Source organism: Mobula birostris, chromosome 6, assembly GCF_030028105.1.
Source record: "Mobula birostris isolate sMobBir1 chromosome 6, sMobBir1.hap1, whole genome shotgun sequence".
NCBI classification, from domain to species: Eukaryota; Metazoa; Chordata; class Chondrichthyes; order Myliobatiformes; family Myliobatidae; genus Mobula; species Mobula birostris.
In genome coordinates, this window is record NC_092375.1 from 32,759,258 (window position 1) to 32,786,448 (window position 27,191).

Below are 27,191 nucleotides of genomic sequence, written 5' to 3' on the forward strand. Positions count from 1 at the left end.
CAGCAAAACTAATTTAGTGGTGTCTGGAAAGATGTCTGCCTTAAAATTAACTTTGTTCTGTAAATCTACATTTTTAATTCTATTGAGAACTTATCTTGTTTCTCTGGCACATACAGGGAGGACCTTTCAGGTTACATTCTTTAATTTTAGTTTTACAAATTTGACCTTTATCCACAGCTGATACTTTAACATGAATAAACTGTCAAGTAATTAATACACATTTGAAATTCAATTATTGTTAAACAACAGAATGTCACATGTACTTGTTATCATTTGATTGAGATAGAAACAGTCGGAAAAATATTTTGCAAAAGTATTTGGCCCAATGCCATGAGGCTGAGGTGTATGAAGCTTGAGAGAAAGAAAATAATATCAAGCTAAATTCCTCTTCCACAAATCTTGGACATTGCTAGATGAGGAGAAATGTACAGATGCAAGGAAAAGTTTGTGAACCCTTTGCAATTACCTAATTTTCTGCATTAATTACTCATAAAAGGTGGTCTGATGTTCATCTACGTCACAATAGTAGACAAACACAATCTGTCTATACTAATACGACACAAACAATTGTACTTGTACTTGTCAGTAATGAGTACACCATTTAAACAATCACAATCTAGGTTCGAAAAAGTTTGTGAACCTCCGGGTAATGCCTTCTACAAAAGCTATTTGGAGTCAGGTGTTCCAATCAATGAGATGAGGTTGGAAGTGTGGGTTGTTGAAGTTTCCTGCCCTATAAAAGAAAAGACATGAGTCAGAACTTGCTAAAGTCTCTGTTCATGTGTCCACTATAAGAAAAGCACTGAACAAGAACTGTATTCATGGAAGGACACCATGGAGGAAACCACTGTTCTCAAAAAAAAATTGCAGCACATCTCAAGTTTGCAAAAGATCAACTGGATGTTCCACAATGCTTAGACCGTAACACCATAAGATATAGGAGCAGAATTAGGCCCATCAAGTCTGCTCCACCATTTTGTCATGGTTGAGCTATTTTTCCTCTCAGCCCAGTCTCCTGCCTTCTGCCCATATCCCTTCATGCTCTGACCAATCAAGAACTTATCAACATCTGCCTTAAAGATACATAAAGACTTGGCCTCCATAGTGTGAATTCCAGATTCACTACTCTCTGGTGAAAGAAATTCCTCCTCATCTCTGTTATAAAAGGATGCCTCTCTATTCTGAGGTCGTGTCCTTGGATCTCAGACACTCTCAACATAGGAAAAATCCTCTCCACACCCACCCTATCAAGGCCTTTCACTATCTGATAGGTTTCAATTAGGTTACCCCTCATTCTTCTGAATTCCAGTGAATACAGGCCCAGAGCCATTCTACTCTCTTCATATGACAAGACATTTAATTTTGGAATTATTTTCGTGAACCTCCTTTGAACCCTCTTTAGTTCAGCTCATCCTTTCTAAGATAAAGGGTCTAAAACTGCTCACAATACTGCAAGTGAGGCCTCACCAGTGCTTTAAAAAGTCCCCTTGCTTTTATATTCTAGTCCTCTTGAGATGAATGCTGACATCACATTTGCCTTCCTCACCACAGACTCAACCTGCAAATTAACCTTAGGGAATCCTACACAAAGGCCTGGCACCTCAGATCTTTGTATTTTCTCTCCATTTAGAAAATAGTCAACCCTTTCATTTCTTCTAACAAGGTGCATGACCATACACTTCCCAACACTGTATTCCATCAATCTATTCCATTCATTCTTTGCCCACTCTCCTAATCTGTCTGTCCTCAGCAACAAGTATACCGCATTGGATACTGTTGGGGGGGGGATGACTTACCTGGGACTAGCTGCAGTAGCCGGATCTCTGGCACTGAGACTGGCTCTGCAGTGCAGAAGGGAGGGGGGAGAAAGAGGAGAGCGGTAGTGATAGGGGACTCGATAGTTAGAGGTGCAGATAGAAGGTTCTGTGGTCATGACAGAGAATCCGGGATGGTTTGTTGCCTCCCAGGTGCCAGGGTCAAGGATGTCTCTGATCGATTGCATGACATTCTGAAGTGGGGGGGGTGATCAGCCAGATGTCGTGGTGCACATCGGTACCAATGACATAGCAAGGAAGAGTGAGGAGGTCCTGGAGAGTGAGTATAGAGAGCTTGGTAGGAAGTTGAACAGCAGGACCTCGAGGGTGGTAATCTCAGGATTGCTACCTGTGCTAGGTGCCAGTGAGGGTAGGAATAGGATGCTCTGGAGGAGGAACAAGTGGCTGAGGAACTGGTGTACGGGGCAGGGTTTCAGATTTCAGGATCATTGGGACCTCTTCTGGGGCAGGTGGGACCTGTACAAGAGAGACGGGTTATACTTGAACCACAGGGGGACCAATATCCTTTCAGGGAGGTTTGTTAGTGCTATTGGGGAGGCTTTAAACTAGATTTGCAGGGGGATGGGAACCAGAGTGCCACAGCTGACAGTGTGGCTGGGATGAAAATAAATGATGTTGAAAGTTTAAGCAAATCCGCTGATAGAAAGGTTGTGAATGGTGGTAAAAATCTTCTGAGGTGTATATATTTCAATGCTAGGAGTATTGCAGGGAAGGCGGATGAGTTGAGGGCGTGGATTGACACGTGGAATTATGATGTTGTAGCAATTAGTGAAACTTGGCTACAGGAGGGGCAGGACTGGCAGCTTAATATTCCAGGGTTCCGATGTTTCAGATGTGATCGAGGCAGAGGAATGAAAGGTGGGGGAGTAGCATTGCTTGTTAGGGAAAATATTACAGCAGTGCTCAGGCAGGACAGATTAGAGGGCTTGTCTACTGAGTCCTTATGGGTGGAGCTGAGAAACAGGAAAGGTATGGCCACATTAGTGGGATTGTATTACAGACCACCCAATAGTCAACGAGACTTGGAAGAGCAAATCTGCAGAAAGATAGCAGGCAACTGCAGGAAACATAAAGTTGTGGTGGTAGGGGATTTTAATTTTCCATACATTGATTGGGACTCCAATACTGTTAGGGGTCTAGATGGTTTGGAGTTTGTAAAATGTGTTCAGGAAACTTTTCTAAATCAATATATAGAGGGACCAACTAGAGGGAATGCAATATTGGATCTCCTGTTAGGAAACGAATTAGGGCAAGTGACAGAAGTCTGTGTAGGGGAGCACTTTGGTTCCAGTGATCATAACACCATTAGTTTCAATTTGATCATGGACAAGGATAGATCTGGTCCTAGGGTTGAGGTTCTGAACTGGAAGAAGGCCAAATTTGAAGAAATGAGGAAGGATCTAAAAAGCGTGGATTGGGACAGGTTGTTCTCTGGCAAAGATGTGATTGGTAGGTGGGAAGCCTTCAAAGGGGAAATTTTGAGAGTGCAGAGTTGTATGTTCCTGTCAGGATTAAAGGCAAATTGAATAGGAATAAGGAACCTTGGTTCTCAAGGGATATTGCAACTCTGATAAAGAAGAAGAGGGAGTTGTATGAAATGTATAGGAAACAGGGGGTAAATCAGGTGCTTGAGGAGTATAAGAAGTGCAAGAAAATACTTAAGAAAGAAATCAGGAGGGCTAAAAGAAGACATGAGGTTGCCTTGGCAGTCAAAGTGAAGGATAATCCGAAGAGCTTTTACAAGTATATTAAGAGCAAAAGGATTGTAAGGGATAAAATTGGTCCTCTTGAAGATCAGAGTGGTCGGCTTTGTGCGGAACCAAAGGAAATGGGGGAGATCTTAAATAGGTTTTTTGCGTCTGTATTTACTAAGGAAGCTGGCATGAAATCTATGGAATTGAGGGAATCAAGTAGTGAGACTATGGAAACTGTACAGATTGAAAAGGAGGAGGTGCTTGCTGTCTTGAGGAAAGTTAAAGTGGATAAATCCCCGGGACCTGACAGAGTGTTCCCTCGGACCTTGAAGGAGACTAGTGTTGAAATTGTGGGGGCCCTGGCAGAAATATTTAAAATGTCGCTGTCTACGGGTGAAGTGCCGGAGGATTGGATAGTGGCTCATGTTGTTCCGTTGTTTAAAAAAGGATCGAAAAGTAATCTGGGAAATTATAGGCTGGTGAGTTTAACGTCAGTAGTAGGTAAGTTATTGGAGGGAGTACTAAGAGACAGAATCTACAAGCATTTGGATAGACAGGGGTTTATTAGGGAGAGTCAACATGGCTTTGTGCGTGGTAGGTCATGTTTGACCAATCTGTTGGGAGTTTTTCGAGGAGGTTACCAGGAAAGTGGATGAAGGGAAGGCAGTGGATATTGTCTACATGGACTTCAGTAAGGCCTTTGACAAGGTCCCGCATGGGAGGTTAGTTAGGAAAATTCAGTCGCTAGGTATACATGGAGAGGTGGTAAATTGGATTAGACACTGGCTCGATGGAAGAAGCCAGAGAGTGGTGGTAGAGAATTGCTTCTCCGAGTGGAGGCCTGTGACTAGTGGTGTGCCACAGGGATCAGTGCTGGCTCCATTGTTATTTGTCATCTATATCAATGATCTGGATGATAATGTGGTAAATTGGATCAGCAAGTTTGCTGATGATACAAAGATTGGAGGTGCAGTAGACAGTGAGGAAGGTTTTCAGAGCCTGCAGAGGGACTTGGACCAGCTGGAAAAATGGGCTGAAAAATGGCGGATGGAGTTTAATACTGACAAGTATGAGGTATTGCACGTTGGAAGGACAAACCAACGTAGAACATACAGGGTTAATGGTAAGGCACTGAGGAGTGCAGTGGAACAGAGGGATCTGGGAATACAGATACAAAATTCCCTAAAAGTGTCGTCACAGGTAGATAGGGTCGTAAAGAGAGCTTTTGGTACATTGGCCTTTATTAATCTAAGTATTGAGCTGGAATGTTATGATGAGGTCGTATAAGGCATTGGTGAGGCCGAATCTGGAGTATTGTGTTCAGTTTTGGTCACCAAATTACAGGAAGGATATAAATAAGGTTGAAAGAGTGCAGAGAAGGTTTACAAGGATGTTGCCGGGACTTGAGAAACTCAGTTACAGAGAAAGGTTGAATAGGTTAGGACTTTATTCCCTGGAGCGTAGAAGAATGAGGGGAGATTTGATAGAGGTATATAAAATTATGATGTGTATAGATAGAGTGAATGCAAGCAGGCTTTTTCCACTGAGGCAAGGGGAGAAAAAAACCAGAGGACATGGGTTAAGGGTGAGGGGGGAAAAGTTTAAAGGGAACATTAGGGGGGGGGCTTCTTCACACAGAGAGTGGTGGGAGTATGGAATGAGCTGCCAGACGAGGTGGTACTGCCAGACGAGGTGGTAAATGCGGGTTCTTTTTTAACATTTAAGAATAAATTGGACAGATACATGGATGGGAGGTGTATGGAGGGATATGGTCCGTGTGCAGGTCAGTGGGACTAGGCAGAAAATGGTTCGGCACAGCCAAGAAGGCCAAAGGGCCTGTTTCTGTGCTGTAGTTTCTATGGTTTCTATGGTCTGTCCTTCTGTAGCCTCTCTATTTCCTCAAAGTTACTTGCCCCTCCACCTATTTTTGAATCCGTCTGCAAACTTTGTAACGAAGCCATTAATTCCATCATCCAAATCATTGATATATAATGTAAAAATAATTGGTCCCAACACAGAACCCTGTGGAACACCATTAGTCACTGGTACCCAACCAGAAATGGCTCCCTTTTCTCCTCCACTCTTTGCCTCCGGTCAATCAGCCACTGCTTTATTCATACCAGATTCTTTCCTTTAATATTACAGGTTTGCAGCTTATTAAGCAGCTGATGTGTGGCACCTTGTCAAAGGCCTTCTGAAAATCCAAATACACAACATCAACAGATTCTCCTTTGTCTGTCCTGCTTGTTTTTTCTTCAAAGAATTCCAACAAATTTGTCACGAAAGATGTTCCCTTGAGAAAGCCAGCCAGACTACAGCCTAATTTATCACTTGTCTTCAAGTACCTCAAAACCACATCCTTAAGAATCGATTCCAACATCTTCCTAACCACTGAGGTCAGACTAACTGGCCTATAACTTCCTTTCTTCTGCCTCCCTCCCTTCTTGAAGAGTGGGACAATGTTCCCAGAATAGAGCTTCTGAGATAATGTTCTATGGTCTAATGAGACAAAAGTTGAACTTCTTGGCAGAAATACACACCAATACCAAAACCTCACCCCAACTGTGAAGCACGGTTCAAGGAGCATTATGGTTTGGGGCTACTATGCTGCCTCTGTGCTTGGACAGCTTGTAATCGTTGAGGGAACAATGAATTCAAAATTGTATCCAGACATTTTACAGGAGAATATCAGGGTGATGGTCTATCACCTGAAGCTTAATAGAAGTTGGATGATGCAACAAGACAAACCAAAACACAAGAGTAAATCAACAACAAAATGGTTTAAAAAGAAGAAAATTTGTGTTTTGGAATGGCCATGTCAGAGTCCAAACCTTAAACCAATTGAGATACAGTGGCATGATCTGAAGAGGGCTGTTCATGCAAGGTATCCTGGAAACATTGATGAACAGAAACAGCTTTGTATGGAGGAATGGTCTAAAATTCCTCCTTCTTGTTGTGCATGTCTGATCAGCAGCTACAGGAAATGTTTGGTGGAGGTTATTGGTGCTAAAGGAGGTTCTACCAGTAACTAAATACAAGGGTTCACATACCTTTTCCAGCTTGAACTGTGAACAGTTAAACAATGTGTTCAATAAAGACATGAAAAGTACAATTGTTTGTGTGTTACTCATTTAGGCAGATTGTTTTTGTCTATTATTGTGACCAAGATGAAGATCTGACCATATTTTATGAGTAATTAATATAGAAAACCAGGTAATTTCAAAGGGTTCACAAACTTTTTCTTGCAACTGTTTCTATTATACATAGCCAAGTATTTTAAGGTATTCGTAGGTTAGTTATCACACAAAAATTTGACCTTGAGGAAATATTGGAGAAAAAAAATCAAGATGCTTGAACTAGAATTTTAGGAGCTTTTCAAGACGGCAACAAAATGGGAGATAATTTAGTGAGGGACGTACTTCTACACTGTTGGGCTTGTCATCAGCGAAGTTCATAGTTGTTAAAGATGGAACAAACAAATCTGGGAATGATCAAAACACTGCAATTTGAGCTACGCACATATATGGGATTCAAAGAGAAACTGACATTAAGATCAGATGGAATGAAATTGAAGAGGGATTGGAAAATGAAGATATGATTTTTTAAATTGATGATTTGATTATCTGAGAGATAACTGGGACTTGATGAGTTAAGGCATGCAGCAAGGCTTCACATGACTTTGCACTTAACTTCTAGCAGTCTGAGAGAGGCGGAATGAGTTGATCAGGAGCACATTGAGATCATCCAAGTCTGGGGATAATAAAGGGTTCAGCAGGTAAGTGACCACAGGGGTAGAGGGAGAACACATTACAACTCTGGGAGTATTGCAAGTAGTGGCTTGAAATTATACTCCTAAATTGAAATATAGCACCAAGACTGTACACAGACTCTCCCATTTTAGCCAGTGAGAGAGATGATACTGGTGGCTAGGGATACAGTGGTTTCAATTTTCCCAATATTCAAGTGGAGGAATTCACCCAACAGTATATGTCAATCAAGCAGCCTTACTATTCAGAGTGAACACCTCAAGAGAGGTGGAACTGAATGCAAATAATGTAGATATAGAAATAGGTTGAAATTGTCACAAGGACCATCTCTTGTCAAAGGTTAGAAAGAGATGTCAGGAGATGGAAAGATCAGGGAAATACATTAGATAAAGGTTAAAGCCCAAGGGATCCACAGCTGGCAAAATGAATCCAAGATTGGTTTAGCTATAGGGACACAGAATGATGAAAGAAGGCTATGCTTTCAACTGGATGCATGCAATTAGTCGTGTCCTTCAACAATGGGTGCTGGCACCTTTGTTTGTAATACAGATGAATGACTTGGATATGGATGCTAAAGGCAATATCAGTATGTTCACGAATGATATAAAGATTGGTGGATTGAAGCCTGGAAAGTACTTAGGCTGCAAAGTGATGTCAACGTTTGGATGAAATGGGCTGTAAAATGAGAGCTTTTTTCTCCTGATTGCAAGATGATGCATTTGGAAGCACCAATGAGGATAGAACATGCACCTTGAATGGTAGGTCTTGAGGGGGTATTGAGGAACAGACAGACAGGCACATAGATCCTTGAAGGTGGGAATGCTAGGACAGAGTGCCTAAGAAAGCATACATTCATCTGAGCACTGAATGCAGAAATTTTATAAAACCTTGGTCAGACCTCAGCTGGAGTACTGTGTGCAATTCTATTCACCAATGTACAGGAGGGATATGACGGTGAGAAAATTCACCAGTTTGTTGCCTGGGTTGAGTAGATCAGTTATGAGGAGAGAATGGAGAAGCTAGATCTTTTCTCCATGAAGCAAAGGAAGTTACGAGGGAATATGACTGAGGCATATAATGTACAAAAGGTATAGATAGGGTGGACTGCAGGAGCTAGATAGAACTACATGACAGAGATTTAGAGTAAGGGGAAGAGGTTTAGAAGGCCTATGAGGAGGAAACTTCTTCACACAGTGGCGAGTACCTATAATACAGTCTAAGTGAAGATGGGTTACTGACTACATTTAATTACTTCAATTGCTTACGCACAGAGGGTTGTGAGCATAATCCTGGGAGATGGGGTTCATAAGGATGTCCACTGCTCAGTGTGGACAAGTTGGGCCAAATGTTTTGTTTCCATGCTGTATGAGTCTATGATTAATATAAAATATTCTGCATCAAGAATTTTCTGTACTTTATTCCCATGTAAGAAAGTTAAAGCAGCAAAGGAAACGAGGTTCAAAACCCCTGAGTTAGGAAGTACAAAAGTTAGCTATGGGTCTCTTATAGTAAGTATGATTGTTGTGGACTATTGCTGCAAGACCCTGGATGAATAATTCATATCTGTGGATCAGTACTCGACCACCAGAAAACACCTTCCAGAAGGAAAAGATTTGAAAGTTAAAGCAAAAAATGAAAACAAAGACAAGGCAAAAAGCATTTCATCTCTTTCCAACAAGCAAATGCAGCCCACAGGAGAGAAGTGCCAGATTCTCAGCAATATATTCTGATAGGCAAGGTGATTGAAAACTGCAGCAATTTTCCTGTACATCACTTCATTCTGCATTTGAGGCCATAAGCTTAGATACCATTAAGTTTATGCTATGGTGAGTAGCTTCATGGCATTAGGCCTTTAGTAACCGTTTACCCTTCTGGAATACCTGCAGATTCTGTCTGGATCACTGTACTGCCATTTCGGGCTCTCAGCCGGTTCATCTCACTGCTGGTGTAGCGCACTGAAGCGTCGTCAGACTCAGCGTTCTTTGCAGGCAAAAACTGCTTCATTCCCTTCCACCAGCCTGTACCATAATTCCAGGTGAGTAACATTGTGACATACTGAGTGAAACGGATTTATTTTGCTCTCCAAATATCATCTACTTTGGTAGTTATAAGGAGAGATGCACTTTGCAACAAGTAGCCATGATGGTGCAGGTAGATCAACTCTGAGCCAAAGATCATTTTCTGCCTAAACCAGTAACTTAGCAAATTTGTTGCACCATACATTTGCTTAGAGCAATTTCCTATTTGGATTTGCTATTTATTTAAACTGCCTGTGTCTCATCTACTTTAGAATTTTAGGATGATTTTAACGAAAGGACCTCCAAGAGAACCACAACTTGTGGTTTGGAGCAATGACCCAGAGAGTTATGATGGCTGGAGTCACAGCTTTATGCTGTGACTCTTGGTAGGGGCACCCTTGCCAAAGAGGTCAAAGGGTAGAGGCCAGACTAAGAGTGTTCAGCTGGTCCTCCAGGTTCGGGGGTTCAGCTCAGGGCTAACAACCCTGAGTGGTGAAACAAAATTGTTACAGAAACAGCAATGAAGAATCCTTCTGCGTCTGAGTGCGATGAAAACCGAGAGGAAGCTACTGACACTGCCCGAGATAGAGGACCTTCATTGCTGTCCTAAGTGCCAGAAGGCACAATGGGCAGTAAGTTAGTTAATGGAAGGAGCATCTTCCAGAAATTTTGCCTATGTCAGTCCCAGTGGAGATTTATCAAGTTAATCTCACTCCTCTACACATTAATCAGTGTCATCAATTATTTCTCTTCTAGTACGTATCCAAGTCTCCTTACTGTAAAATCAGATTAATGGTTTGTATTTATACTATTGTAGTTCCAGATCATAAAAATTTGTGAAAAAATGCTGTGAATAAAAATGTTAACAGAATCTCATCTTTCATTCCAAGTTGTAAAAAGGCCTGGGTTGCTCAAGATTTTCTACTTGTTTATTTTTTAAATTTTTGTTCACAACAAAGATCTTCCTGTACACCTCTGTACTTGTGTGTGTAAGAGTCACCAATAGAGAACTAAGCCATCAGCTGCTACCAACATGGCCCCCTCATGTTAAACCAACAGAATTCTTTAATCATGTCAGCTTCCCCTCACATCTATTATACTTAAAGCCAGTTTTGTTTAGTGGAGTTAGACCTTTGTGCTTCACAATGTTACATTATGGATTGCATTACTGTGCCCCTAACTTGTTTTGTTACTGACCTGAATCGTAAACTCTTTCATCTGTAGCCCCATCATGTATGTTCTTTTTAAAATCCCTATGATAGGAATCTTAAAACTTTGAACTCTACTGCACCAGAACAAAATTTAGATACATTACTTCCAGTAAAATAATGGATTGTATAGAATAAAGACAGTTAAATGGGTGTTTGCATTCAAAAAGAACTCTTGACAACCAGTAACTCAAAACTTAAATATATTTAGTAAAAATAGTATCTAGTGTTTTATTGAATACTTAATTACTTCTTTTTCCCTTTGAGGCCCATTTCAAAACACCAGCTTTGTGTCTTTCAGTCCGTAATTCCTAGTTTACAATTTTTTTGTGCCACCTGGTTGGTACTTCCTAATATAGTTGATGCCTACAGTGCGGTTCTTGTCCCTGTACCTCTAAGTTTTTCTTAAGGTTTTCAAAAAGTAACCATAGAGTCCACATGAGTTTCATTTAGGAAATGATGGGAAACACTACACATTTACAAATATGGTTTGAAGATATTTTTACTACAAAAGCAATGGAATTGTTTTGTACCTTAGCAACTGCCAATCAGAAAGTTCACTGAAGCTCCCACTGCAGAACTCAACACCCAAGTTGGAGTAATACATCAGTGAGAGATCATCATTACTTTGGAAAAAAGCTAGTTTCCCTACAGGCTCACTATGATGAGAAGTCAACACCTACCTGCTCGATCCCAATAAGGCAGACTGTATGGTCCTTCAACAGGTTTCTTCCTGTAATGGGGAAAAAAATCTTCTTACTAGCTGCCCAGTTGTGAATAAAACTTCATACATATACATACTGCATCAGACAGGAAATTAAAAACTCACGTTACCCAGCAATAACCAGTTGTACAGCTAGGTGTGAGTAGAGTCCACATAAAAAATTGTGACGGCATAGAAATTATCTATCAAAGTTACAATCAATTTTTCCATAATTTTATTACATGCATTCCTCAAAAACAATAAGAAAATTTCAGTGTTTCTTAAAACATACAAACAAGCAATTTACTGACAAAAAATCTTTGCTACTTAATTAACAGGGCCAAAGGAAAAATATTCCAATAGCTTTAACAAGGCTGTTTGTTTTTTTCCTAAAGTATATAAACATTATTTATGTGATTGCAGTGTTTCGGCGATCCACATGCTCACCTGTTTCTCCAATGCCAGCCACATACAAGGACCATTATAAAAGCAGTGAGCACCATGACTAATACAGGCACCAGGACAGCAGCCAACGCCACATCTGAAACCCATTGAAAACAGCTGCAATTCAGCCACAGCCAAGTGCAGACTAATATTTTTTATATATAATAAAGACCTGAAATCTCATATTACTATACTTAAATTGGAAATACAAACTTAGGTTATACTTTAAATTCTGTTGAAGCATCTGGCAAACCTGTAATATTTGCATTTACAATTTCTAATTGTGCACTGCAATCAAAACTTCAATGTCAGGTATATTTGCACAGATACTGTAGGTAGGATAATACTCCGCAATCCTGAATTGAGTATGCATGATCGAGCTTAAACCTGAGAGACCAGTGTAAAAAAAACTTTCAAAACTTTATCAACTTGTCTAGTAAAACAACGTCAACATGTGCAAAATTTACCTCAACTGATGTACATCTCCAGCAAGCTGATAATGAATTAATGATTTACAAAATATTGGGTGCACATGTAAAAACATGATCTTGCTATTCATCTAAGATAATGTCAAACTAGAGTTGGGGATGAATATAAAAAGGACAAAAGTTTACAAACGTGTAGCATATAATGCACTGGAAAAGTTTATCCTAGCAAGCGGAAGTTTGAAACAAACTGTGTGGTTAACTTTGCATCTTAACATTTATATTTTTATTGCAAACTGTAATTGTGGTCAATAAAACATCCTTTTAATTGACCAAATTATCTGGATTACCATACTTTTGATTTCCAGTATCGTTTTGAATAGAAAAGCATTTAAAAACACCATTGATGAAAACAGAAGGTTAACAGTATGTTCCATTTGGGATTCCACCAGGCATCCTGACCCAAAGGATTAATAATGGGGCACGGGAATAATTCTCGATAACTTCATTTAGTCAGTGAAGTATCCAGAATAAATCTTCATGTGGTGCTTTGTAAACTGATGTCAGCTGACCTGAATCGAAGTAATGGTGAGCATAAGTTCACCTTCTGCATTCGCCCTTTTGCTTAAGAATAGTGTGTTAACATATACTATTTCATATTATATACCAACAGTGAACACTGGGAGGGTCTGGTGTGTCTTGCTATGGCGAATTACCCACAGCTATTGGCTATCATTTTTAGGCAAGGAGGTTGGAAGAGTGAAAAAGAATAATCAAGAGAAGGTTTTATCATGAAAATAGTTGAATATTAAAACAAACTGCCTATTAGTTAAATTTTGCATTCACTTGCAGGATTTTCACTGTTTTATTGGGACTGAATTAAGTACTTCTGTTTTTTCTATTGATGTAGAAAAATGGACTGTTTATCACAGGCAAAAATCATGATATTTCCTATAACACAAAATGATACCTTGAATGTTGTCTAAATGGAACAGTATTTTTAGTATTTTATCAGTGCTTTAAGGATTATTTTACACAATTTCATCATTTTTTCCCCGGTAAAATGAACACTAGTAGTCTACTCCAATTATTGCGCAATGTTCTGCCGCACTGTCTATCATTTGACCTTAAATAAGTGTAAGCTTGCACATCACCATATATATTAGCGATCTGTATATCATCCAGTCATCAATTACACTAAGAAATACATCAATGGACTTGACTTGCTACGTATCTAATGGAGTCACATTTCACTTAATAAAGGGCATCACAGATGGCTTTGGTTTACCTTTGGACACTTTGGGAGTCACTGAATTATTCTTGACATCTGGTGTAAATGTAGTTTTTTCAAACTTTGGAGTGATTTCTGTCCTGAGCAAAGGAGGTCGAGATTGAGCTGGAGCTCGAGCTGCAACACATATCAGAAATTATATAGTAATGCAAGAGAATTATTTAAATGGTTATTTTTATGTAATGATTTATATAAGTACATATAAAATATTTATTAAATTTGTGATAACGCTGCTGAAAATACCAGTTTTCTTTTCTGTACTCTGGAAACAACCCTATGGTTTTGTGTTTTCCTAAGGAAACAACTGACCAGAATACCAATTCTTGCACACTTGGAACCTCAATATGTAAGTAACAACGAAAGAACTTCCTACACCATCATTGACAAACGTGTTTGCACCTGTTGTCCTGAAACAGATTGAGTCAGCAGTTCTAGAGAATAGAAGGCCTGAGTATATCCATTGCCAAAGTAAAACCATTAGCAAAAAAAAAAAAAGCGCTTCAGAGAAAATCAGCATCAAATTCCCATCCCTGGGTTACCATCTAAAACAATATTTTAAAAAGCATGTTGATGGTGCAGTGGTTAAATTACTGGACTAGTAATCCACAGGCCTAAACTATCTATCCAAGGACTCACGTTCAAAATCTGCCATGGCAACTGCGGAATTTAAGTTTAGTTAATCATCTGAGACTTGGAGAAACAACAACGAAGATGAAGTAAAAACATGTGGTTCCCAACTATCTTTCAGGGAAGAAAATATCCCAAGCTTTACATAATCTGGCCTACTTTGACACCAGACCAACCTCAGTTGGTGACATTTAAATGCAACTCAGTTGTACTATTCCTGCTACGTTCAAATTGAAGAAGTATACATCCTGCACCTGACATCAAAGAGCGACTCCCATTTTCCAACTTCTGGCTCATATTCATATTGAATAAAAAAGCTAAAAAGAAAGTCAGTCTTCAGCTAATTCAATTTACTCCACTGGATACAGCAAAGGCTTTGGGAGCAGCTAACAAATCAGGTGTGTTCCAGAACTAGTAGTGTTTCAGCCAGGCTGTTCTAATACTGTTACAACCTAGCATCTACCCAACAATATTGCAAATTGCCACTGTGTGTGCAGCTCACTTAAAGCAGGACAACTTCAATGCAGGTTGTATCAGGTAAAGAGAGCTAAATTGTGAATTAAAAAGAATGAAATTTGAGTGGGAAGACAAACTATTAAGGAGTAGTAGACAATTTTGTTCTTACAATACAACTCAACGCACGTGTTAATATGGCTTCTACATTGTTTTGCCAAAGTAAACCTGCTTGAAATATCATGAAGACAATCGCTCCAAGTAGACTGCCAAGATGAGGCTACCCTCAGAGCAAAGGAGCAACACCTTATATTCTGTCTGGATAGACTCCACCCTGATAGCATAAATATTGGTTTCTCCTTCTGATTAAAAAAATCCCGCGCTCCCTTCTATTCCCCACTTTGTCCTCTTACCTCTTCTCACCTGCCTGTCACCTACTCTGAATCCTCTCCTCTCCCATCAGATTCCTTCCTCTCCAACCCTTTATCTTTCCTACCCACTTGGCTGTACCTATCACCTTCTAGCTATCTTCCATCCCCTCCTCCCACCTTTTTATTCTGCCATCTTCCCCCTTACTTTTCAGCCCTGAAGAAGGGTCTTGGCATGAAACGTCAATTGTTTATTTGTTTCCATAGATGCAGCTTAACCTGCTGAATTCCTCCAGTATTTTCTGTGTGTTACTTTTGTAGAGTAAATCTGTCAACCATTGTCAGCTTCCAACTTATTTTTCTCCCCTTTATCATTCTATATGAATGACCATGTTTTCCATATATAAAAGCTTTACATCCGATAAACTACTCAACAAAATGCCTTGCCCAAGTTTATCCTGGCACTGGCCTAGTTTACATCTGTTTTTGACAAAGTTAAAGCTGAAGCACATGGGAAGAACTAATTTATAGTGCTATGCCAAATTTGGCATTACCAAACTAGCAATATTTTCAATATTTTCTACACAAGGTTTAGCAAGCTATAGTCCCAAGTTGGATTTCTGCAATTATGAGCCCTATAAGAATAAAAGTTTGGTTGCACTCCAACTTTGAAGGAGACAGGCACTTCTAATCACCAGAAAAGATCCTGCCATGGATATTAAAAGTTTCATGTAATTTGACTTTACTTGGTACTTTAATGAAGTCTTACCCAAAGATGGTTGGAGTGGCTGACACCCCAACAGCTCTACTTTTAGTGCTGCCTTCTGATGCCACTGCACTGGATTGATCTGGATGTAGCGGGCCATAATAGGTGGGATGAAGTTGTTCCGAACCTCTTGGTAATTGTTAGCATTTCCTTGGAAAATCTGAAAAAAATTGGAAAAAAAAATCTGAAGCAGTTATATTTTCTTTCTGATAGTGAATTAGTTTCTTTTTATTATTTTGTTATTTCATTGTTTTTCCTTCCCCCCACCCCCTTTTTGTGTACAACAAGCAAGCTAAGATCAGAGTAGCAGATTGGTGGTAACAAGGAAGACCTCACAGTCATTCTGCAACCATAAACAAATCTCAATCAAATGTTTCTTTTCCCCTCGTAAAACATCTACCTGACACCTCCAGTATAGCAGGTGGTAGATGTGAGCTCGTTCAATGGAACTGCAAACCTGTCCAAAAAATTTCCTTCAAGAAGTACATTTCAAGAGAAACAGTGATGCTTTGAGTTTACTCTCAGGGCAAGCAGTCTCACTTAATTACAGAATTTGTCTAAACAGCTTGTATCCAGTGGTATGTCTGTGCTGTTCAGCAGAAGAACATTGGATCAGTGAAACAGCTGGAGTATCAGCTGAACAGAAATGCACCCTCACAGTGGACAAGGAATTGGGCAAACATGAAGACATCCAACTGAGTGTGTGAGGAATAGTCAGGGAGGTAGTTACGAAACGTAGTAGAGTGTGGGAGCAGAAGACAAAGTAAGATAAATATACTTGTCACTATAGCTAATCACTTGTGCTTTCACATTATCTTAGTGTAGGCAGATGCCTTCTTGTTGGGTAACACTGATTTATCAAACAAATTCATAAGCATATTGGTTAATAGTATTCTCTCCAATTAGAATAAATAAAAGGAAAACTGCAGTCACAAGTATCTGGAGTTTGGAAAAGTGATTTTTTGTTTGCATTATTGACACCAGGTCTTAAGGTTCAGATTCACTGATTTTCCATAGAAAACCACAAGTACGTATCAATAAATCTATGCTCAATAAACTAAAAATGACAATCAAATGCTCTGAAAGGCACTTTTTGTCACTGTACATTCATGAAAGTACGTTTAGAAAAGATCTCATGTCAATTTTAAAATCCCAAATATGTTTATGCAAAATATTAAAAATATTTGTGCAGAAAGTCACTTAGAAAGTCCTATTTTCAAAATCTTATACCACATTTCTATTAAAGTACCTTATCTACATTATTCAGAGTTTAATATTATTGCATGAATATTATTAATTGATAAAGCATTCTTGTTCCTTTAAATAACTCATTATGGTTATACACAAAAATATGTTAACTTCATACATCATCACACTACCACGTGATACATGCATGCCTAGCTTAAAGTAAAAAGATGAACATATACCCGCATTCCCAGACTTTTATGTCTTCCTTTAATTAATTTAATGTTTTTAAGTTCAAGAGTTATCAATACTGACCTTGTCCAGGTCACTGTTTGGTTCTTTATAAACCTTCCAATCCTCTCCTTCATCACGGGATAGGATTCGGTATGCAGAGACATAGAAAGCATATTCACCGAGGGTGGAACCTGTAGTAATTATACCTGAGAATGGAAACAGCATCATTTTATTTTAGAAATAAACAGACTTCAAATGTTACTTGCTCAAGTTAATGAGGTTAGGTTAGTCCATTTCATTAATCTATATAAACAACTGAAATAATCAAAAAGCTTACACCAAAGCGAACTGATGGGCAGTGTGTTCAACGCCTGGAGCAATTCGCTACGGTGAGGCCTGGGTCCTCGTGCCACTCTTCACATTGTTTGGACAACCTAAACGCCAGTCCATATAGACTGGAAGGGCAGGGTGTCGAGAGTTGGGTGAGGTTGTATCGCTCTGGATGCTGAGCTGATAGGGAGAGGTTCAGCAGCAAAATCTAGGCCCGGGTCTTAGTGTGAGATTCAGACAATTTAAATGCCGGCCCAGGGTGTCTGAGGGCTTCTCTCTGCATGATGCTAAGGCTGTGTGACTGCCCAGCTGCTGTGCTTCGTGTCTGCAAACTTCATGGCAATTTGCCCCTCTAATATGATGAACTGAATACCGAGGCTTTGGGCCTATGCTGGGAATTTGGATCTAAAGACTCAATTTAGTTCTGATTGTTGTTGTTCGTTTGTACTGTATATATGATTTGTTTTGTGTTTTTTTCCCTCTTTCCCTGTGAACACTGGGGGGTGGGGTGCGGTGGTGTTGGTCTCTTTTTAATTGGGTTCTTTCAGATTCCTTGCTTTGCAACTGCCTGTAAGCAAACAAATCTTAAGGTTGTATTATTTATACCTTCTTTGATAAAAAAAATAAAAATGCACTTTGAAACTTTGATTTGCCATGGTTGTAAATGGCACTGTACTGTACAATGAATAGTGTCCTTATTTTCACATTTCTAGTCATCCCAACTCTGAAATTCCAATCCAATTCCTCCCTCTCTCTCATTGCCTAAAATCTAATTTTGTCTAAACTGTTCTTTCCAGTTACTACTTCTTGCAGCGTATCTATTCAATGCTTTCGGAATCTCCTCAGTGTGCTTATTTCCATTGTGATAGTTCAGAATCAGCTGATAACATTACCTACCAATAACATGTGCAGTAATCAATCCTAAAGCAGCTACATCAACTATTTATGATCATGACAAATTTAAGATGCTCAAATGAAGTGCATGCATCAGCGGTAATAATCCTGTCACAGAATTTTTATGGCATGGCAACAAATCATTTGGCCCCTTAAGTACGTACCAGCAACACATAACAGCAATCCAGCTAATTGCATCAGCCCTTTCCTCTAACTCTACAAGATATCTTTGACTTTCAGAGACTTTTCAGTTTTGTTACCATTAAATCGGCCTGCAGTTCACCCTTGGCATTGCACTGCAGATCTTAACCATTCACTATTTAAAACACAAGAATCCACATTTCACTTTTGATTCATTTTTTCCAATAATCTTCATATTCTGTCCCCTAGTTCTCTCCACCATCCAGAGGGAAAATCTTAAAGCTCTTTTCTACTGAAGTGTCTAGTGTACTGACTACCCTGTCTTTATCCATCATGATTTTAAATCCTCTTATCTAGTCTTCTTGCATCCTTTGTTCCAAGGACAGTCCATTCGCATTACTAAAATTCTTTTTATCTCTGGAATCATTTTGGTAAATCTCTGCTACACCCTCTCTGTAATCTTCACATTTTTCCTAAAACCCTGCCACCAGAACTGGACACAACAGTCCTGTTGTAGCCAAAACACTCCCTGTGTTAGAAAGGTTTATCATATCTTCCTGGCTCTTATACTCCAATAATGCATTTATAAAGAACAAGACGCTGTTGCTTTTTTTGCCAATTACTCAACCTATCCTGCCACTTATATCAAACAATGCATAGATCTATTCTCAGATCTCTATGTCCCTGTACTCCTTTTATATTTGACCTTATAGTCTAAACTTAAGTTGAACCTGAGGGGTCTCTTCAGACTCTAGTCAAAATATAGCACTGCATTAATTTTTGATATGCCACATAACCATCCACTTTCACAGCTCAAGTTTACTACCATCTTCCTCACAGGTCACTGTGTCTCTAGGTTTTATGTCATCTGCAAATTTCACCACATAAAAAATATATTAATACATATCAAGAAAAGTAGAGATCATAATACCAGTTACTGGACAACCACATTCTGAAAATCAATTTTTCACTAAATGCACGTTATCAAATGCATTTTGACCCCGTTACTTCATCAAAAACTTCTAACGGGTTAATTAAACATCCCTTTATTAAATCCATGCTATCCTTCCCTGTGCAATGTACCCTACGGTAGGTGTCTTCTAACTCTGTCTGTTTATTAATAGTTTCGATCGGTCTCAAACTGAGAATGTAAAAAAGGAGGCCTTTAAGCTTATATTTCTGTTAATTTCAAATTCCACATCTGATAAGGAAGGCAAAAAAATAAAATCTCTGGTCAAATTTCAATGATGAAATACTAGAGGCAAAAGCACCATGATGCAGTGAACACTAAATAGAGGTGGAAGAGGCTAAAACAATATCACCAAGTGGACTGAGAGGCTTCAAAAGGGAATTGGATAGGCACTTGAAAGAGAATAAAATGCAGGACTATGGGGAAATCAGCCAAGGATTGGGACTGCTAGGACTGGTCTACTATGAAGTGTCATAAATTTAATAGACTGAAGAACCTCACTTTATTCTTTAATAATTGTACAATTTTAAGATGCAAAGTAGATGGAATCCATATTTTACAGCATAACCAGCTTCTCCAGAAAGGGGTCTATAAGTTTTACTAGGTCTCCTCACAGGGGCATTGCACCTGAACCACACACCTGGACACAAGTTCAACCTCTAGTAAAAAGACAATTACTGTTAACCTACCTGTTATTTTCTTTTCCTTCCTTAAGTCTATTTGTAGCCACTGGGCTTCATCAGAGTGAAATGCAGCCCAAGGGGAGCCCGGCTTCTTCAGACGTGCTTTTTCTGGCCCCCAGACGTGGAATTTTCCTGAAGGATCATGCCACTGTAGAACTGAAGATGCATTGATCTGGCTGTCTCTAATGACGCCAGATTCCATTCCCAATGTTCCATAGCAACCTACAGACCACATAATAAACACCCAAAATCATCAGTTTTCACATGTACTTAAGTGTCAATATTGACAAAATAAAATCACAAGCCAGTATCTTATAATGACGTAAGAATTACCCACTACTGGAGCTGGCCTGGTAGGCAAATTATCCTTTAATAAGGCAAATTTTGCTTGGAGGAGACTACATTCTGTTTAGAGCCAAGGAGGAGGAAGCACCTCCAGAACAGGTAAATCTACAGTGTTATCCAAGTTAAAAATCAGTGTTCCTTCTCATGAGAGAATTATTTGGTCCTTTATCCTTCAAAGATGAATGGAATAAAGGTCCCCTCAGAATATGGAACATCTAAATCATTTGTAAAAATGTAAAAATGCCACAATTTAAACTGAGATAAAGTGAGAACACCCAAGCTTTCTTAAATACTTTTACATTTCACTTCAATCTGATCAAATCATGAGATAATTCCATCTGCTGTACTCTCCCACCCATAAAGTGAAAAGGTGACTGAGAAAAATAAAGAAAAAAGAGGTTATGTTAGCTGTCAGTAAATGCTGACACAAAGACATACAATTCTTGTATATCAACAGGAATAGTTGCAGCAGTGGAACTAGCCTCTGTTCTAGTGCTAATGAGTGGGAAAGAAAAGCTGGTCAAGGCCCAGGTAAATATTATTTTGTTGAAGTGCGTACGCATGTGGATAATCAGTGAAAAGCAGATTGGGCTGGGCAGCGATGTGAAGTTGCTTAATGATAATCACAGTTGAGATTTATACACTTATAATCGATATTTAGGCAAGGTACTCCAGGCTTGTCACATCCCTTGGAACTCTAACCAGCATGAATCACAGACTTGTGGAATAGAGAGAATTATATTATTATGGGAAAATTATATCCGTAGACCTAGGTGCCTGTATTTGGGAAGGATGAGTATCCAAGCAGAAAAGATTAATATTTAACAAACAGCACAACTACAAGTTTATTATTGATCCCATCATTTTAAATGAGAAGCTGAGTACTTAAAGCTGTATGTAGCACAAAAAATTAAAGATGGTTATATTGAATGTACACTCACCATTGGTCTTGAATGTAAACAGATTTGCCGATAACGGTCCTCTGTAAAATTAAGGGAGACTGATAAGATTAAGTTAAGCACCGGCAAAACATTAAATTAGTTTACACTCAGTTTAAAATGGACTACTGAATATTTGTGGTACATTGATTGAGGCAGTCTTGTTGGGTTTGAATGAGTTATCTAGAGATTTAATACTGCCATGGAATAAAGCAACAGAGAGGAATACAACTCCAAACTGGGATGTATTTCAGAAATTATATACAATACGTAAACAAGGGAATGAGGATTGCATGTCAATTTGCTGACTGGAGACATGTGGCCAGTGGAGTGCCCCAGGGGTCTGTTATTCATTATCTTGCATCCATCATCAAAGATCCTTACCACCCAGGCCATGCTCTCTTCTCGCTGCTGCCATCAGGCCAAAGGTACAAGAGCCTTAGGACTTGCAGCATCAGGTTAAAGAACGGTTGCTACACCTCAACCATCAGGTTCTTGAACAAAAGAAGATAACTACACTCTTTTATTGAGATGTTCCCACAACCAATGATCTCACTTTAAGGACTGTTTATCTTGTTATTTCATGCACTTGTTATTTATTGCTGTTTGTTTATATTTGTATTTGCACAGCTTGTTGCCTCTATGCTCTTCTTCATCTTACATTGATCCTGATTACAGTAACTATTCTATAGATTTGCTGAGTATGCCCGCAGGAAAAAAGAATCTCAGGGTTGTATGTGGTGACATGTATGTACTCTGATAATAAAATTTATTTTGAACTGGAACTATTTAAAATTATTTGGATGTTAATGTACATGACACAATTAGCAAGTTTCCTGATGAAATTAAATGAGGCGGTCTTATTGATAGTGAAGTAGGTTGCAATGAATTATAAAGAGATCTCAATCAGTTAGGAGGACGGGGTGAGAAATGGCAAATGGTTTTCAACTTAGATAAATTTAGGTTAGAGGCTACCTAGATGGAATATAAGATGTTGCTCCTCCGCTCTGAGAGTGGCCTCATTGTGACAAAAGAGGACCAACAGGCCAAAAAGGGAATGGGGATAGGAATCAAAATGGTTAGCCACTGGGAAATTCCACTTTCAGTGGATGACACGGAGGTGCTTGACAAAGCAGTCCCCCCCTCCACTCTCCCGATCTATGTAGGGTCTCACAATGTAGAGAAGGCCCCATCAGGAGCACCAGATACAGTAGAGGACCACAACATATTTGCAAATGAAGTGTTGCATCACCGAGTAGTACTGTTTGGGGTCCTAATTTGAGGTAAGGGAGGAGGTGAATGGGGAGGTGTAGCACTTCTATCGCTTGCAGAGCTAAGGGCCAAGAGGAAGATCAATGGGGAGAGATGAATGGACAAGGGAATCACAGAGAGAATGATTCCTGTGGTAAGCAGAGAGGGGTGGGGTGCAGGGAAGGGTAGTTAAAGATGTGTTTGGGGGTGGATCCCATTGAAGATGGTGGAAGTTGCAGAGGCTGATGGGGTGCTAGGTGAGGTTAAGAGGAACTCTATTCCTGTTAAGGTGGTGGGAAGATGCAGTGAGCGCGGATGTCCAGGAAATGAAGGAGATTCAGGTAACAGCAGCATCAGTGGTAGAGGAAGGGAAACCCTGTTCTTGAAGAAGGACATCTCTGATCTCCTGGAAAGGACAGCCTCATCCTGAAACAGTTGTGGCGGAGATGAATGAACTGAGAAAAGGGAATAAACTTTTTTTAAAACAGGAGATGTGGGAAAAGGTATAGAGTCAAGATGGCTGTGGGAATTAGTAGGTTTATAAAAGACATTGGTAGACACTTATCTCCAGAGATGGAGACAGAAAGACTGAGAAAGGGAAGGGAAGTGTCAGAAATGGACCAAATGAATTTAAGGTCAGGGTGGAAGTTGGAGGCAAAATTGATGTAAGTGACAAGCCCAGAAGAACTCCCATCCACTACCACTAAACTCATTTTTCCCTTATCCCGCACTGCTCATTTCTACCTCCTACACAAGATCCACAAGGAGGAAAGCCTTATCCTAGGAACAGATCAGCTGCATCTGTTCCCATGACGAGGCTTTCCTTTCCAGGACATCAGGAATGTCCTTCTTCTTCAAAGAACAGGGTGTCCCTTCCTCCACTATTGATCCCTTGGTTCAGTCTCTTCCCACCTACATCTGTGACACTTCACATACTCTCCACTCCTCAATTCCCAGGCCTGGATCACCTCACTTTAACCCTGGATGTCCAATCCCTATAAACTTCTATCCCCCATGAAGAAGGCCTTAAAGCTCTCCGCTTCTTTCTCAACAAAAGATCTCGACTGTTACTCTCCACCTATATCATCTTCCATCTAATAGAACAGGCCCTTACCTGTAACCGTTTCTCCTTCAGCTCCTCCCACTTTGTCCAAAGCCAAGGGGTAGCCATGGGCCCCAGCTCTCTCTGCTTTTTTCACTGGCTACACAGAACAGTTTGTGTTCCAAGTCTTCCATGGTAATGCTTCCCAACTATTCTCACATCACATGGACAAATGCATTGGTGCTGCTTCACGCACCAAAGCTGAGCTCGTCAATTTCAACAACTTTACTTCCAATTTTTACCTGCCTTTAACATTCATTTGGTCCATTTCATATACCTCTCTCCCCTTTTTTGATCTCTCTGCCTCCATCTCTGGAGACAAGCACCACCGACATCTTTTATAAACCTACAGATTCCCATGGTTATCTTGACTGTATTTACTCCCACCCTGTCTCCTGTAAAAATGCCATTCCCTTTCTCAGTTCCTTCAATTCCCAGGATGAGGCTTTCCTTTCCAGGACAGAGTTGTTCTCTTTCTTCAATAAAATAAATAAAAAGGGGTTTTCCCTGCCTCCACCATTGATGCTGCCCTCACCTGCATCTCCTCCATTTCTTGGACACTCACATCATCTTTCCGCCACTTAACAGGGATTTTGCTCCTCTTGTTCTCAGCTACCACCACATAAGCCTCTGCATCCAACCTTATTCTCTGCAGCTTCACATCTTCCATGAGATGCTACCAACAAACAGTTCTTTACCTCCCACACTCCACCTTCTGCTTTCCCCAGGGATCGCTTCCTCGGTGATTCCTTTGTTCATTCGTCCCTCCCCACTAATCCCCCTCCTGGCACATGTCCCTGCAAGCAACAGAAATACTACAACTGTCCAGACACCTCCTCCATCACCTCCATGGCCTCTTTTCTGCTACGATGAGGCCACTCTCAGGGTGGAGCAGCAACACTTCATACTCTGTCTAGGTAACCTTCAAGCTGATGGCATGAATATCTTTTTCTCCTTCCAGTAATATTTTCCCTCCCCATTCCCTCTTCTTCTATTCACCACTCTGACCTGTAACCTCTTCTCCTCACCCGCCTATCACTTCCCCCTGGTGTCCCTCCTTCTTCCCTTTCTCCGATGGTCCACTGTCCTCTCTTAGCAGATTCCTTCTTCTCCAGCCCTTTACCTTTCCTAGGATAGCTAGTTATCCTCCCCCTCCCCCCATCTTTTTATTCTGGTGTCTCCTCCCTTCCTTTCCAGTCCTGTTGAAAGGTCTCGGCCTGAAATATCGACTCTTTACTTATTTCCATAGATGCTGCCTGACCTGCTGAGTTCTTCAGCTTTTTGTTTGGGTCTGCACAGGATTTCCAGCATTTGCAGAATCTCTTGCACTTGGTATTTTGTAGAGTTTTGGTCACCCTGTTATAGGAAAAACATTTTCAAGGTGGAGAGGGTGCAGAAGAGATTTATGGGGATACTGCCTGCACTAGAGGGCCTGAGTTATGGGGAGAGGTTGTCTATGCTGGATCTTCATTCCCTGGAGTGTAAGAGGATGAGTGGTGACCTCTTAATGGTTTATAAAATTGAGGGGAATGGATAAGCCTTCTCTCCAGGATTGGGGAATCCAAAACTAGAGGGCACAGGTACAAGGGGGAAAGATTTAAAAGGAAAACCAAAGTCATAGATGCATAGAATGCTACTGCACAGAATCAGGCCCTTTGGCCCATTAAGTTGATGCCGACTAGCTGACGGCATGAACATCTATTTCTCCTTTCCACAGTGCCATTTAACTGATCCTAGACCATAGCCCTATATACTCCTCCCATCCACGTACCTATCCAGTTTCTCTTAATTGTTACAATTGAATCTGCATCTACCAATTCCAATGGCAGCTCAGTCCACACACGCATCACTCTCCGAGTGAAGGAATTCCCCTCCAGATTCCCCTTAAATATTTCACCTTTCACCATAAACCTATGATCTTTAGTTCTAGTCTCACCTAACCCAAAGGGAAATAAACTACATGCATTCACCCTATCTATACCCCCTCATTATTTTGTCTGCCTTTATAAGAGCTCCCCTTACTCTGCATTCAGAGAAATGAAGTTCTAACCTATTCAACCTTTCACTTTGACTCAGGTCCTCAATTCCTGGCAACATCCTTATAAGTTTTCCCTGCACTCTTTCAAGCTTATTGATAACTTTCCTGTAGGTTTAGTGGCTAGAACTGCACAATTCAGCCTCACCAACTTCTTCCACAACTTCAACATAACATCACAGCTCCTGTACTTAGTTCCCTGATTTATGAAGGCCAATGTGCAGAAAGTTCTTTTTTTATGATGCGATCTACCTGTGATTCCAGTTTCAAAGGATTATGGATCTGTATTCCCAAGCCCCTTTGCTCTACCACTGCCATTCACTCTGAAAGTCTCGTGCTGGTTTCAGAGATAACTTCCTCACACAGAAGTCAGCGAGTACCTGGAACAAGCTGCCAGAGGAAGTGATTGAAAAGTGTACAAGTTTAGCATTCAAGCAGCATTTGGGTGGGTACGTGGTGGAGAAGGGCTTGGCGAGTTCTGGGCTGAACACAGACAATTGGAACTATCAGGGAGGTGCTCTGACTGGCAATGGCTAAGTTGGCTGAAGGACCTATTTCAATGCTGTATTACTCTATGACTCAATAAGGGAATTGACATTGTGCTAACCTGGTACATGGGCAGATGTTTTGATATATTCAACAAGTATATATTATACTGAGCTCTTCACAAGCAATTACTATTAAGTTAAGAAATGAAGCCACTAGTAGCGATCAATAGAGATGCATGTACAATTGCAAAGGTAATGTCATTGAACAGGATGACAGGGTGCCAGAAGATATTTCTGATCTTAACACAGATGACAGATATGTTAAAGAAATTAAATATTCTCCAGCGAAATGCATGCCAATCTTGAGATGAGAATATTGAATATTGAACAATGTGAAGAGGAACAATTCTTATCATGAAAAAGGTCAAAACTAGCAGATACAGATTCTTCTGTATAACATGACTGACAAAATAACCACAATAGCCATAAAAAAACTTCCTTCTTTTATGCAATAGCTGGTTCATTTCTAGATTACACTGTTTGATAGATTTAACCAGGGGTTTCAAAAGGAATTAGATTAATAATTGAAGGAAAAGAAAATGCAGGATATAGAACAAAAACAAGAGTGTGGGACAAGATTTTTCACTCTTGTAGCAAGCTGGTATAGATTCAGAGGGCTGAATAGCATTCTTCTACGTTTGATTCTACTAAATCTGTGTGTCCATTGTTGACTGTAACTGGCTTTATGACCCCAAGCCCAAGAAAGGGAGAGGTGAAACAATTTGTGTAGCCCCGCACTCTCAGCAGTTCTAATGTTATAATGTTCCTTTCCTTTTTAGCACATTCTCTGCCTGTCAGCTAGCCAGGGAAGGAACGCAAAGGAGGCTGCAGACCAAAAGCAGTTAGTATCCTATAGCTGGGTTAATTATAGCACTGGGGGTGGTGGGTATGAAGTTTCTAGATCTTAGGAATGTTGATGGGTGATGTCTGACACCA

At 40.1% G+C, this 27,191-nt stretch overlaps 1 protein-coding gene and 1 long non-coding RNA gene across 4 annotated transcripts in view; one reads left to right on the top strand and one right to left on the bottom strand.

Annotated features, from left to right (window-relative positions):
- LOC140198915 (uncharacterized) overlaps positions 1–27,191 on the top strand; it is a 97,739-nt gene that overhangs the window by 59,716 nt on the left and 10,832 nt on the right. The window contains exons 4-5 of one of the 2 annotated variants that reach the window (XR_011886293.1): positions 9,183–9,331; positions 11,649–11,984. This is a non-coding gene — a long non-coding RNA (uncharacterized lncRNA). Of the gene's footprint in view, positions 1–9,182; positions 9,332–11,648; positions 11,985–27,191 lie in introns of those variants that run through there. The other variant, XR_011886292.1, reaches the window with a different exon arrangement.
- The window catches only part of dcbld2 (discoidin, CUB and LCCL domain containing 2), a 113,929-nt gene that overhangs the window by 4,332 nt on the left and 82,406 nt on the right, over positions 1–27,191 (bottom strand). Inside the window, exons 7-14 of one of the 2 annotated variants that reach the window (XM_072260134.1) lie at positions 21,323–21,363; positions 20,043–20,258; positions 17,100–17,224; positions 15,603–15,759; positions 13,383–13,502; positions 11,673–11,766; positions 11,206–11,255; positions 9,177–9,314 (exon numbers count right to left, since the gene is read on the bottom strand). In XM_072260134.1, coding sequence (XP_072116235.1) covers positions 9,177–9,314; positions 11,206–11,255; positions 11,673–11,766; positions 13,383–13,502; positions 15,603–15,759; positions 17,100–17,224; positions 20,043–20,258; positions 21,323–21,363 — 941 coding nt within the window. The remainder of the gene's footprint in view (positions 1–9,176; positions 9,315–11,205; positions 11,256–11,672; positions 11,767–13,382; positions 13,503–15,602; positions 15,760–17,099; positions 17,225–20,042; positions 20,259–21,322; positions 21,364–27,191) is intronic. The other variant, XM_072260135.1, reaches the window with a different exon arrangement.